At 35.8% G+C, this 15,421-nt stretch overlaps 1 protein-coding gene across 1 annotated transcript; it reads right to left on the reverse strand.

The window, feature by feature from the left end:
• Window positions 1-3,841: 3,841 nt before the first annotated feature.
• On the reverse strand, window positions 3,842-12,879 carry LOC122090029 (probable inactive purple acid phosphatase 27). The gene is made up of 12 exons (XM_042659857.1): window positions 12,481-12,879; window positions 12,280-12,367; window positions 11,116-11,382; window positions 10,902-11,010; window positions 8,633-8,747; window positions 7,979-8,111; window positions 7,491-7,865; window positions 7,310-7,377; window positions 6,611-6,704; window positions 6,249-6,437; window positions 5,653-5,739; window positions 3,842-4,023 (listed from the first exon to the last, which is right to left on the reverse strand). The coding sequence occupies exons 1-12, from the start codon at window positions 12,834-12,836 to the stop codon at window positions 3,967-3,969; spliced, it is 1,938 nt and encodes a 645-aa protein (XP_042515791.1). The 5' UTR covers window positions 12,837-12,879; the 3' UTR covers window positions 3,842-3,966.
• Between the last annotated feature and the right edge of the window lie 2,542 nt (window positions 12,880-15,421).

Raw genomic sequence — 15,421 nt, forward strand, 5'->3', positions numbered from 1 at the left:
AGCTGTTTAAGCCTTTATTGCATCATTGTACATCATAAATCCATTCACTAATGTAATGCCACGTCATTGATTTTATACCTAGTTGGTAATCAATTTAATATATGGTGGACACCATTACACGTATCAAGTAGTGGAGATACATATGGGTTCAAATGGATCATATAAGACCACGTCTCTTTGCCTTGGAAATCCATAGCATGAAATGCTGTTTTCCATTATTTGAGAACCTCCTTACCTCTTACAATTACATGGGAAGTCCTCCACCTTACACAGTCACAACTCTCAACTCCGATAATCTAAGATACCCCAATAGGTGGACTTGACCCATTAGACAATTTCATGCCACGTGTACCCTTAATATCATCATCTATATCTAATTTTGACTGGGCAAAACACCATTAAATGGGTGTCCCTTCCAATTCTGCAGAGCTTCTTTATCCACCTTGTCGTGTTACCACTTACCCAACCAACTTGCCCACCCCTTTCAACCTTCAAGGGTCGTTGTCCTTGACCCGGTCTAATCCGATAACCCGACAATATATGTTAAAAACACAAAAGGGAATTTGTCAATGTTCATAGATATTATTAGTTCTGTGTTTTAGTATTGATTTGGAAAAAAAGAGTCTGTCCAAGAATGTGCCTGTTCTATTCAAACTTAAGAAGGGGAAAAATGATTACCATTCCTTTTAGAAGGTAGAAATGTCTAACCCGTTGATGCTTTCTCGTGTAATCTCATTGATCGTCATATTGGTACAAGAACTACATTCTTGGACAGAAAACCCTTACCGTATTTATATTGTAGTAGTTGCTAATGTACTTTATGTATGTTATTATATAAGATATCTGTAGACTAACATTGTATAAGTCCACTTACTATATTAATTCATAGAATTTTAAAAGATATAATTCAAATATATATTATTACTATTTTTGATGTGTAAGTAACTTCTGTAGGCTTAACAACTTGTACAAGCCCACTAAGTATTATCAACTATATTCATAAAAAAAAGTATTATCAACTATACGGGAAAGCATTGCATCTTAATATTTAATAATGTAATATTTTTGCTCATATATATAATTTTTCTTAATATAGTTAAGATATTTAGTAGCTAGTAGCCTAGTATGGATACATAATTCAAAGTTTTAGTAAAATGTCATTATCATCATCTCCAAATGAGTTAAAAGTCCTAGCTCTTGCCCATGAGAGGGTTTTTAAAAATGGTTGAATTATCAATTTTAGATAATATGGTTTAAACAATTAAAAAAAAAGAAAAAATAAATTAAAATTAATTATCAAAATAGGGTGAAATTTGGTAGTAGTGGGTAGCCATCGAAGGAAGGTTGAAAATTGACGACCGTCTATATAGAAGGTTTCAATAAGACCGTATTAACCAATTGTACCTTTTATGTCCAGACACAAATTGCATGAAAAGACTGCCTTACACTCGTGCGGTCGAACCTCTATTTACTGTCCCATTAACCCGTTCGATAGTATAATAGCCATATGACCGGTTAGCATTCTTTTGCCTATTAACAAATGGAGAAAGAACCTTGTCCGTTTGATGTTATCTACATCGGTGTGTAGGATCAATAAGGAGAGTATGCAAAAATATCTTGAATATATGAAGCAAGGGATAGTATGGTTTTTTTACGTCCACCAGTTTTGATATGTGCAATATTAGACTAACAAAGTTATTTTTCTCATTAACAAATTAAAAAATCATTATATTATTGAATCCAATTTACCCAAATGATCATTAAATACAAATTTCAAAGTGGACCAAAAAAGCAATCATGAGACTGAGGAACCGGCCCAACCTCGGGAGAGAAAGAAGTTTTTGACGTTTAAGGCATATTTGTTTGCTTAGGTTAGTTGGTGACAAAATTCAAAAAATGAGAGAGAGAGAGTGGAAGATTTTTTTTTTGGTAATAAGTGTGGAAGGATATTGAATGATAGGAGTTTGTCAAAGGAAGGGTGTTGGAGTTTTATTGGTATATTGTCGTTGTTGGCATATGCAATGCATTATATTGTTGTTGTTGTTGTCTTGAGTGAAAAGAAGGAAAGAAAGAGAGAGAGAGAGAGAGAGAGAGAGAGAGATAAATATTGGTGTTTGGTGTTCAAAGTTGAAACTCCAAACAAAACAAATGGTGCAAGTGGGGAAGGGGACGTGTGTACGAATTACGAGGGTAGACTGCTTTGTAAGTTTCTGGTGACTTTTAAGCCAAAATTTTACCAACCTGCTGTGGAAAGACTGGAGACTCTCTTTTATGATTTCAGCTAAATTTGGCCGCTTCCTCTGTTAACTGTTATCCCCACCCCCACATACTACTGACGAGTGCAAGTTAGAGAGAGAGAGAGAGAGAGAGAGAGAGAGTATTTTAGTGAGAAATATCTAGGATTGGGTGTTTCTCGCTCTAATGTTGAGAGATAGGTTTAGACATGAAAGATTTGGAGCTGGGTTAGAAGGAATCATCACTTACGTCACACCAATGGAAGTGATTGTGTATATAAGATAGAGAAGAGATATAGGGAGATACAAGAGATAAAATATATAAGAGATATATAAATGCTATTAATAACATAAAATAGAGAAAAAAAAATTAAGAAAAGATTGGTTTTACATTCGAAATCATGACATTTGGCCTGATTAGGAAGTAGTCTACTTGGACTCAACAATTGAGGATTATCTTTTTTCTTGTCTACTTTTTATTACATACTAATTTCTATTATATAGGGTAAGATAATAGTTATAACATACAATCCACCTTGAAAGAGATAAAATGGAGGAAGTTTTCCGACACTGAGGATATTGTGAAGAGTTGCAATGTTGGGAGTTAAAGAGTTTCTTATATCGATTTATTCAAGTTCTTAATGCCTATATATACTTATGGAATAGGCTCTCTTACCCTCAGACGTAATTGAGTTCTCTTGTAATGATCCCTAGCTCAATTTTGTTTTGGTCAGGGAGGTTCCTCCTGTGCCTTGTCCTCTTTGAACAATTTGAGTGAATGTCTGTATATACTTGTGAAATCATTTTTACATAATGTCTTAAAATTTTGGATTGAACATCTCTCCAACATGGAATATATTAATTGGGATATAACTTGGGGATATTTTTCCCTTATAATTTTATAAAAGATTGATCCTATCTTTTAACCACTTTCCTTGCTTGTTCCAAGTTGATATTCCAGGCAACAAGTGGTCGCAATCTAAAATGGCACCAGTACCAGTTGCATTTATATTTTCCTCCATGATTTAAGTAAGAAGATTGATGTAGAAACAATCATAAAAATCATTGATAGCTTATATAAAATTTTCCTCTACCATCTATGTGTATTAGTACATTTTAATGCATGGTATTGGACCTCTTATCGTTTGCTTCCGTCGATATTGATACTGGATTGTCCATTCGAGTCATCTGACACTTTTGCTGCTCTAGGTATCCATACAGTTTTTTTCTTTTTTCTTTTTAAAATTATTTTATCCTCTCTTGTTTCGATATCATCCATACTATATCAGGTAGGTATTGATATCAGCCATGGCCAACCTATATCTAAAGGAACCATATAAAGCGGTGGTACATTGTAACCGGAAAGATCGAACAAATAACAAATTTAGTTGGTTTACAAGTGACATAGTATAACTGTCGATCATAGCCAAATTAAAGAGAAAAAGAATGTTGTTTGATCACGAATGACCACTTCACCCCTCCTTTTTCATGCTCCTAAATCTCCTCTCATTGGTCCCTGCACTGGTGCCGGGACCACAGCATGACAGCAATCCCTTCCCCCAAATTAAATGAGTACTTCAATGCGTTCATAGAAGGAGAGGGAATTAATGTGGATTTATTTTATATTAAGTAATGACAAATACAAATTTACAAATGTTGTTAATACATCAAAAGAATGTATTTGAAATTTATTACATCAAGAAAATTATATCACTACTTTTTGTCACTTGTCCTACCTTTTGGTGATGCGGAAACTATCCTCAACCATTGTGGTGTTTGCACTCACAAGCTAAACAAGAAAAAAAAAAATTAATAATAATAATAAATAAGCAAGTTTACTTTGAATAGGAAACAATGCACACAAATAGTTTCAGATAGATTATGTTCCTATGTTTGATAATATAGATGGTTCACATCTGGATTCGTCTGAGGAAGAGTCAAAAATTGACCAATGATGACAATAACTCTAGTCATGGTGTCTTTAGAAACTTGATCCATCCGCTTTTGAGAAGCTCTATGTGAAAGATTCGTCGCATCGGAAGTGCCCCATACTATCTTCACTCCCGTGATTGGGCTACTTAACTCTTCCATAATATTTCTTTCCGAGTGTAGAAATGTTCCTTCACAATTTTCCTTTGTGATGTAGGGTCTATTCTGCTTTTTTTTTTAGGGGCTCCTCTCCATTCCTTAGACCTGTCTAACAGGGGGAATGGTCACCTTATCTTGTTTTTTCATTTTTCTTTTTAATATAACTTCTTTTACCTATCGAAAAAAAAAAAAATGTCATCATCCTTTTGATGCTTTGCCCTCTGGTGGTAAGGGTATAGGACTAAGAGACTTTACATCATCTGGTTCACTGGTTCAATGGTCATACCTATTGGTCCAAACCATCAAATTAGAGGATCCCATCTAAATGTTGTATTACAAAACTGGGAGAAAGGGAATCTTGGAATCTTTCATCCCACGCAATGTCAGTGCGTAGAATTATATCATCTACATGGGATTCATATGGTCAAGTCGGGATCCTCCCACTTGTAGATAACCACCCTAACCCAACTAACATCATCTAAAAGGTGTGGTCCATAAATAAAGGTGGTCCCCACATGGTGTGGTTACTTGTAAGGGAGAGAAACCTTTCTCCACATGGTCATCGAAAAAGCGAGAAAAATATAGAAAAAAGCCATTGTGAGAGGGTGTAATGGTACAATATTGTCTGCGTGAAAAACTTTTTTCCTATAAAATTATACCAAAACCTTTAATCATTATTATTGGAAGCTAATTTGATTAAATGGTTAGAAGTATTTGGTCAATATGAATTGGTTAATTAGCCATTTAAAAAAAAAAAAAAAAAAATCAGTATCTTTTGAAGATCATATTTGGTTTTAAGATGTGAAGAATGATTCAACCAATCAACATAAATAAACTTTAATCTTGTACTGTTAGAGAGAGATCTATATATCTGAGGGTCAAGCTATATTATCACCATTTAAAAACAGAAAGATGCTTAAGCTCCTAGGTTTAAAAACAATGAAGACAAGAACCAGGTAGCTCTAGCAAAAAGACAAGGAAAAAACAATGTCTAGTAGCCTGTTAGACTCTTTTAAGGAATTACCTACTGATCATGTTGGGGTTCTTAATAGATCAACCTCAGGGGTTGCGCCTTTTTCATAACCATATATCAAGCATTAAGGCATGTTAATGATGCTATTATTTGTTAAGAAGGTTGTTTCAAAGAAGGATCAGATAGATCTTTTGGTTATGCTATTAACTCTTTCAAATGTTGCTTTGCATTGAGGGTGGGTAAGGGGAGTGGCTGAAACCAAGTTCTAGAGATAGGATTTTGTAATGAAGGAACTTTGTTTGTTCCATAAAAAATAAAAAGGTTCTGAGGGTGGGATTTTGGTTTCAGTCTACTAACCTCAGCCTTTAATTCATTCTCTGTAACATGAAATCTTGCATATCCAAATTCAGCAATCCTAACCAAACTCCAACTAGCAGCAGTAGCCTGTCCAAAGCAAACAACACTTACAATCAGTCTGAAATTATGAAACATTTTTGTTCATAAGCATATATATTTTTGACATACTAATGGCCAATATCATTAGGTAGGGATGGAAAATGGTTTATATTTGATATGGGTGTTGATAATCTGAACCTGACCCATGAGCAGGCAAACAAGAGGTATGGATGTTTTAGGGGAGGAAAGAGAAGTAACAGAAGCAACAAAATACACTGTGAATGGCTTAACTCAGTGAGATCATCAAGGAAGTAGAAAATAGGAGTACTTTAGAAATAATGAGGCCCTTATAATCTATGCTTAAGCATATGTGTCCCAATAATCTGCCAATGGTTTATCAAATTTAAGAATCCAAGAGGATGAAACCAGACCTAATTAACCGGTTTAATTAGCTTAAATAAACCAGTTGGGTGGAGAGGATCATTCATTTGATTGATCAATGCCATTTACTTCAATATTGTAATTATCAGTAATACCCACAAGACAAAACTACTTACATTGCTAGGAAACTGATCCAATGAGAATCCTGCCATTCCAATGACTAAATGAACTGGAGCACTGTAATTTGTATTATCATATGTGTCAGTCCCATTTGCATCTTTTGTAGGTATGGCCTTGCAACTGTTCTGATAAACAGCACACATTCTTTCATAGTTATGGACATGGCCCCATAGAACTAGATCCACCTGATTAATTATCACAAATTAGTGACATTTTAAATAAATGAATCTCTAAAATCACGGTCAATTTGGGTTTAAAATTATAATTGATCAAGAAATTGATCTTACATTTTCACCCTTTAATCTCATTTATTTTCATAGACATTTAAATATAGCTGCCCAAGGCAAATGTTAGCTACCTTATAGTCCATTAGTAAAGGCTCTACTTCTGCGACAAATGTAGAATCTACACTTGTTGGTACTGATCCTAAGGTAGAATACATTGGCCTGTGTCTGCATTAAGAAAATTTACATTAAACAATATCTCAATGCAAGAAATAATTAATCTGACATGAAAAAAAAAAAAGAGGCAAAATAATAGTGATAAAACCATAGGAATAATACAAGTCACCCTGAATAAAAAAATACTTATAGATATTTTTTTTTCCAAGCAATGTGAAATTAGGGTTTATGTGTTCTCCATAGAAATAATACAAGCCACCCTGAATCTTGAATTTAAGGTAGATTCCTCTCCCTTACGCCTCAAATAAAAATATAATTATCAGTTTATCTTGTCATCATTTTTTTTTTTTTTTTAATAGACATAATCTGTTATATGTAGATAATTTTGGTTCCACAGCTAATAACAATTACTTATAATTAATAATCTCATAACAAATATCAACTTGATTATTATCTATTTATGAAAATATTTTGCAACCCAAGTGCATTAAGATGCCAAGAGCCCATCTGCATTGGGTAAAATGCAGCAAACCCTAAAACTCTAATATACAAGTTTTAGAGAAAACTAATTTACTCTAATAATTAAGGGTAGAGAGAGAGAGAGAGAGAGAGAGAGAGAGAGAGAGAGAGAGGAGGGAGGTTTTCTTCATATTTACCCTGTAAAAATTAGCCAAGGAGTTCTTGATCGATTAACCGAACCCATGTCACTTTCCATCCATTGGTACTATATACAAAAGATTTTATCTTTGTTAGAATATGATGAAGCATATATAAAAAGGATTAATTAAAATGATAAAAAAAGATGGAACATAGAGAGATGATCTTAAGGAGAATTACCTGTTCAGAGTTAGCGCTCCAATTATGCTCAGTAGAAATAACAGTGAAATGAACAGGTCCTTGCTCTATGGAATACCATGGCTTATCCTTAGCAACAGTGGGCAAAGGAAAATATGTTTCATAAGGGACTCCACATTCACCACCTGAGTCAGAAGTTGTGTAAACTGATCCAGAATCCATATAATCTCTCTCATGGTTCCCAATTGCAGTCATGTAAGAAACATGAGATGCCATGGATCCTATTTGGTGAAGGAAAAAGTCCCATTCTACTAAGAAGCCTGTAGCATAGCTGATGTCTCCAATATGGAAAATGGAGTCTACATTCCCTGATGCAACTTCTTGGGCCATGGCATCTGTCACTGATATTGATCCTGGCTATATATTTTTTTTTCAAAACACAAAACTTTGATCATGTTTTATAATCTTACATATATGTATTAAGATCTACATAACAAGTTGATGAATTGAAGTTTTCAGGTTATAATTACCTGAATATAATGCTCAATGGAGGCATCACGGGGAGCCTTCCCCATGTCCCCAAATGAAAGGAATTTAAGCTCAGATGATCCTCCTGCTGGTGGGGTTTGAAATTGAATTTGATCACTCCATCCGACTGAATCACTGCATTGTTCATTCATTAGAGAGACAACCACCATCCATGAAGTGCTAGGCTAGCTGCTAGCCACCAATATGCCCCTTGCTTGCTTCTTTCTCTCTCTCTACCTACCCAATTTAGTTTCACGTTGTTGTTAACCATAGCCGTAGGCTAGACCAAATAAATTGGGTTGGGTCTAATTAAGCTTAAATAAGCCCAGCCCAAAATACATTTAAAACCGGTTTGGCCTGCTCGAGCTTTAAAAAAAAAAAAGAAAAAAAAGCCAAGATTCATCTCTCTACCGAATCCAACTTCAAGTTGTAGTTAACCATAGTCCCTCTACTCACCCCACAACCCCCCCCCCCCCCCCCAAAAAAGCCCAGCTCTTGTAAAATTGGGTTTGGGCCTCATTGGGCTTAACAAGCCCAGACCAAAATACATGTAAAACTGGTTTAGGCCTGATTGGGCTTTTAAAAGAAAGAAAGCCCAAGATGCATCTCTCTCTTTCTCTCTCTTTCTCTCTCTTTCTCTCTCATATTTTTCATACCTTCCATATCTATAAGAGTAAGTTGCTGAAGGGTGAAGTCCAGTCATGACTGCAGTATGAATGTATCCAGGGTCATGCCACCCATAATCCTTGGCCGGGCTTTCAATTTTGGATCCTATTTCACCAATTTGAAAATGATTGTGGGGTCAATCACTTGGAGGAAGAAGAACAAAGCATTTCAAGTATGATTTAGCAAGAAGTCAAATAAGAATGGGTACTGTCAACTGTGCTATATATTTCCCCACCACCACCCCCCCCCACAAAAAAAAAAAAAAAAAAAAAAAAGAATGAGCGGACCAATAGAATTGACCGAAACAGATTGGGTCAAATTGAAACCGACCCACTGAAACAGACCATTTGGACCAAAACCAGATGGGTAGACCGGTACAGACCATTTTTTGTTGACTGATATTATATGGAACCTGAAACTGCCAACCCGAATTCTATTCTAATGGGTCGGTTAAGGGTTTGGGTTGGATCTGTTTGGTCCCTTCAGCACGACTAACCTGACTAATGTGAAATTGTGAATTATTAGAGGAAGTCTCAGATAAAAGTAACGAGTTAGGAAGATGATGGCGGCTTGTCATTGTGAAAATGGATAACAATACAAGTCAATAAACCCATAATAAAGCAATAGAAGAGTGCGGTTTTGTTATCATAAGAAAGATCCTTCTAACTAAATCTAAAAATTAATCTAGAAGATATACACCCTTGAAGGTGGCAGTCCATATTGAGGTCTTTTAAACTAAGGAATATCGATGTGTTCTATGTTTTACCTAATTTTTGTTTGATTCCACCTATACTGTTATCATTATTTTTTTATGGTGAATAAAATATTTTCAATGAAAGACTAGAATTTGTTGGTGTACGATATCTTGTATTCGATCGCAGTTTAATCCAAGGAGTATTAGTGCAAGCCCCCCGATAGAACGGTGGTCCCGCTTATCAATAAGTAGGTTGCAATGGAGACAGGAGGCTCCCCTGTATAGCTAAGGTGTAAAGGGGCTATTCGAATTTTTTATTTATTTGAGAGTAATTTTGTACTTTTTGATATTATGGTTTTTCACTATATATTTGTAGCGAGAGTTATTTTCTCTGTAAATAATTTTGAGAGGTATGAGGATGAGCATTGTAACCCTATTCTCCATTGATAGTGAAATAGAATTTCATCTCACCGAGGACGTAGGCAATCTTGCCAAACCTCGTAAATCTGTATACACCATTTATTCTTGTTTTTTCATTACTTTTTGCATCGCTTTTAGAGTTGCATTTCTACAAAATTCTATTCCTTAAAAAAAAAAAAAGAAAAAAAAAGAAGTTCCACAACAATTTAATGACCTATCTCTATAATCAAATCGAAAAGAAAATTTGAAAAGAAAAACAAAGATAAAGTTAGCCTAAAACAATCATACGAGAGAGAACAAAACCAACTAGAGTAATAGTCAAGGGTAGGGGTGTCAACGGTCCGGGTTGGTGCGGTTTCGGTCCGGTTCCACCGGTTTCGGTGTGACTTTGGAACTAACCGAAACCGCCCCATTAAGGAATTATCGGTTTTGGTTCGGTGTCGGCTTCGGTGCGGTTTGGGTTCGGGTTGTACCGGTTTGGATTTATCAGGTTCATTTTGGTTTGGATCGATTTTTTAAACCGGTATGGACCATTAGCTTGGGCACTTGGGCTTGGGCGCTTGGGCACTTGGGCTTGGGCAGTTGGGCTTGGGCACTTGGGTTTTGACAGGTTGAACTTGAATAGTTGATAAATGTTGGGCTTGGGCACTTGGGCTACTGTTGGTCCAGTTGGACACTTGGGGCCTTGGGCTTCTCCCACTTGAGAGTTGGCCCAGTTAGATTAATGAGTTTTAACTTTTAAGTCCGGTTTTATATCGGGCCGGTTTGGATCGGTTCCGGTTTCGGTGCACATTTCCGGTGTTTCCGGTGGCCCAATGGTCTAACCTGAACCGAACCGAGACCGGATTCAATTTTAAATACAAACCGAAACCGGCCCGATAAGCCACCGGTTCGGTTTGAATCGGGCTTAATCGGTTCGGTCCGGTCCGGTTTAACCGGTCCGGTTTAGATATTGACACCCCTAGTCAAGGGACCACAATCTTGCAAACCAATACCATTATTATAGTCACTTGGGCCTACTTCTAGTAACTCTGATCGGTCAAGCAACCATGATGTAGACACAACCCCAAAATTTGAAAGATTGGTTAATTAAAGACCTCACGGTTGCAACTAAATATATATTATGGGTTAAGGTAAGGACTCACCACACATATCATCTTGGGTGAAAGTAGTAACTTCTGATGTTTGATTGCTTCCATTCCCATATTGAACTTGTTGAGGGTTTTGGTCTCCACTCACCCATGTTACCCTCATCTATGCCATATATCAATAAACACAAACATGATTATCTCATTAGCTCAAAACATGTAGATGTAAACTAATTCTATGAAATTAATTAAACCCACAATAATTAATTACCGATTCTCCGGTCGAATCTACGCTCGAGAGATGGGCAAACAAAGGGCTATTTGGCTTAGCAAAATTGGTTGGACTGGTTCGTGTTAAAATGCAAGGAGAGTCAAACCCTCCGGTGAAGAATACAAACTCTATATCAGTTCTGATGTTAATAACATGGAATGTCAATGAAGCATTGCAGGTTTTTGCTACGCAGGAGCCACCTATGTGTTTCTTGCATTCTTGCTTATTGCAACTGAGATAATCTGAATCGGTACTCACATATTGAGCCTGCAGTTCCAAAGAAGATCTATCATTAAATTTATCAAATTCAGAGTTCAGATACAGTTCATGTAATTGGCAATTTTCATCTACTATTTAATTGCCTATTGTTTCTTGCATACCATGCAGTAATCATGTCTCACTTACACCTCCAAAGAAAATTAGATCTTCAACTTCCATAACTGGCACTAGATAGGCACCCCACCTACCCACACCCCACACCCCACACCCCCCACAAAAAAAAAAAAAGGTTGAGAGGGAGAGAGAGATTATGATATCATATTATAATGTTCTCAGATCAAGTTTCCTTCCACCACATGGTGAAGAAAGAATTCCTTCATGGTAGTCATTGATACCATTAGATTGCATCAAGCGTAATTTCAATTTCATAAATAGGGGGTTAGGCTGTCGTGGGTGGAACAATGACAAGCTTCAATAATAAGATCACATCACCGGTGAAGAATGCGTGAAAGAAAACTTAGTCCAAAAAGTTAAACATTCTTATGAAATGAGTTTCCCTAAGGCCACTCAAGAGGGTGTTACAAGGATCTTATCGCTTTCAATCCCATGCTCACCACATGGTGAAGGAAAACTTCTTCCATGACTCATACATGTTATGATCTAGATGGAGGCCAAATTTTGAATAGGGTCCATCAAGGATTTCCTGTATCACCCAATAGCCAACTAAACTACTAAATCATCAGTTCTAAAGGACTGAAAAAGTGAGAGAGGCCAACTGGGTATTGGCTTTCCCTGTGTTGGTGAGAAGGAAAGAGAATTTTTTCCAAAGAAATAGTAAGAGACAAGATTGAAGGAAAGATACAAAGAAACCATTGGTGAAAAAGTGAATTAAAGAAAAGAGGAAAGAAAAAAAGGTTCCAATTTAAATTAATTGGGCTTGTTTACCTTTACAGGATAATGGCAGAGAAGAGGAAGCTTACTAGTATCTCCAGTCTGAAGATACATTGCTTCCTTCATAGGACAATCTGAGACACTGCCCAGAAGCACAATCAAAATAGAAAATTATACAAGGAATAAATGAAAATGGTCAACAATTCAATTCAAAATGGGTTTGATTTTTTTTTTTTTTTTCTTTTCAGTAATTACCTGGAATAAGAAGGTGAGATCATGGCAACCCAATCAGATTTTGAAGGTTTCAAAACCCCACTAACAGTAACTGTTACATTTTGGTCATTTGAAAGTCCAGATGCTGCAACTCCACTGATATTGATTTGAATATACGGATTTGGATCATTACATTCCTTTAATGATCTTCTGTTCAATACCCGAAATTCTGATATTGCAGTGTGACCTTCAAATTCTGCTAAACATTCATCAATCTGAAAAGAAGAAGAAGAAGAAGAGGACGACGGAGAAAACAGTGTTCTCTCTGATGATAACCCGAACAAGAAGCAAAATATGAAGAAGAAAGATCTGAAAGTGGAAGATAAGAATGAATACATAGTTCAGAGAAGAAGAAAGAATAGAAGTGGACAATAGGAAGAGGAAGAAGTTGATAAAGAACACAGAAAGGATGTTAGGTTGGTTATTTAAATAAATTTCTTAGCCGTCACTTTATTAATTAATATAATTCGTTGCAAGATTCCACATGAGAGTGTGTAATCTCACACGTTTCTTAAGAAATAAAAATAATCTTCCCATGTTAACACCCTTAATGCAGCAGGGACAGAAATTGGTATTATAAGTTGGTTGTCAATTTATGTGGATATTATAAACTTTGGAAATGGCGGGGAGAGAAGGGAATGTGTTGGGTTTCTTCCCTTGTGAGCTCATAACTCAGTTTTCAAAGCTTTGATTTGTTTGTTAATGGCGGTTTTTTAAATGGGTTTCTTCAATTGTTTAATGTACCATCCATCGTGGCTTCTATAAATGTCATTAATGGCGGAGGTTTAAAGAATTAAGTTTTGTATAGTTCAATGAAGTGAACCTAAGCTGTTCAAACTGGACGGCAGCGTAGAGCATTGGACCTCGTCGCAAGCAGGAAAATTCAAATTTGAAGTTTGAATTTCATTTTGAAGTCCACCAAGCCACGAGCCCACAAGATAAGGGTTATCTCCAGGGAAAGGTTCGAGAAGGTCTAAAGTATTGTATTTTATGTTCATCCTCATTTGATAATATTTTGATAAATTTATTAAAATTTTTAAATCAGAGTTTGGGATTTGCATTAGAGATCTGATCCTTTTCATGGACCATGACCTCCTGCTAACATCCTTGAGCTAAGCTACACACTATCAAATAGAGAATACTGAAGTGTTATACTTTACTAGGCAAAGTGACACATAGAAGAACCTTTAAAACTTACATTTCAAGAACATTGTTAACTTGTGATTCAGTGTTTCGATTTTAGTGCGTGGTATTGGAACGGATATCCATCATCCGCAAAACCTTCAGATCATCCGTATCGGATAGAAATACTCCTAATTTTCCTAAGAAAATGGATTTTTAACCGTTTTTCCCCTAGTCTATATCATTTAACCAATATGGTATCGGCCAAGAATGGGATCGGAGACCTACCAAATTGATATGGATCCCCTTATAGGGTTGATCAATACTTAGAACCATGGTTAAAAGCAAGGTTCAAAGTATCAGGTTTCGACCCTTGGGGAGACTGAATTTTAGATCGAAACCTGGGAAATTTCGAATAAACCAGGGAATTTTTTCCGATTTGGTGGAAACTTAGGTTTCGACCCCCAAATAGTATTTTTTTTCCTTGATTTTTTGTGTACATTCTATTTTAGACATTTCTAACACATTCACATCATTACTTTCATATTAAAACACACACACACACATAAAGTCATACTTTTGTAGTGAACCAAAAGTTTGGTAATCATTACGTTGAATTGTTGATTGAAATATGTTATAGATAAATGTATTTTCAAATACAAAAAATAGAAAAATAAGCATTAACATGCAAAAAAAATTTCGGCCACCGTGAATGCATAGATCAGGTCCTCTTAAGTAACATATAAAAGATTTATATAATTCTACTCTATTTACAAGTATATTCGAATATTCGATAAAGAAAAAGTAATTTTTGGGGAAGTTGGGACTTACCTTCTTTGTCCAAGCGGTCTTTCTTATGTAGATGTAGCAAGAACCACCCTTAGATTTAACTTTGTTAGGCAAAAAATGGAAATTTTCACTGTTTCCCCAAGTTTCTCAAAAAAAACTAAGAAAAGAGGGTTGAATTTTGCTAAAGAAGTCTCAGGCTTCTTTTCAAACTAATTCATATAGGACTTGGTTCCACTCAAAGGGTTGAACCAATTGGTTTTGTCAAAACATGTTGAAATCTATGACTTTTAAGTTGGTCCAATATTGTTGAAACCTTTGACTTTTAAAAGTTACAGGACATATCGTTTTGACCCTTAGGGATACGGTTGAAATCTACGAAATTTTGCAGGTTTCGAACGAGTTCTCAAACCATGGTTAATAGACATAGCTTCCCCACCACATCCACATGTTAAAGATGCCTCCACTTAGTCTCCCATTGGCCCATGTACTATCATAGTAACCACACAAGCAGCTAGCATTCCTCTTCCCTAAAAATAAAAGTAGGGATAAATAGTTGGGTATACAGGCAGCTTTCTCAAAGTTAGTGATTCAGGCAGCGGGTGGATTGAATTGCAAAGAGCATGGGAGTCATTTCTAAATGTAGGGGCGAGGGTGACTACCTTGAACCTTGCTTTTAACCATGGTTCTAAGTATTACCACACAGGTACTATGGTTAAAAGCAAGGTTCAAGGTATACTTATAATAAAAGCAAGGTTCAAGGTATAGTTATTTTTGGTTTTTTTTTTTTTAAATAATGTTTAAATGGACCGAATAATTCGGTTTAATTCGGATTCGGTCCGAATTATTCGCGATTTATATTCATTTTGGAAAAAGTCGCGAATTGTAAAGAATTTTATTTTTAATTCGGATTCGGTCCGAATTTTTGATAAAATTCGAAAAAATTTGATTCGGCCGAATAAAAAAAAAAAAAAAAAACCCCAATAAGATTTTTTGACCGCTTTTTTGACCGAAT

Source organism: Macadamia integrifolia, chromosome 9 (genome assembly GCF_013358625.1).
Source record: "Macadamia integrifolia cultivar HAES 741 chromosome 9, SCU_Mint_v3, whole genome shotgun sequence".
Lineage (NCBI taxonomy): Eukaryota > Viridiplantae > Streptophyta > Magnoliopsida > Proteales > Proteaceae > Macadamia > Macadamia integrifolia.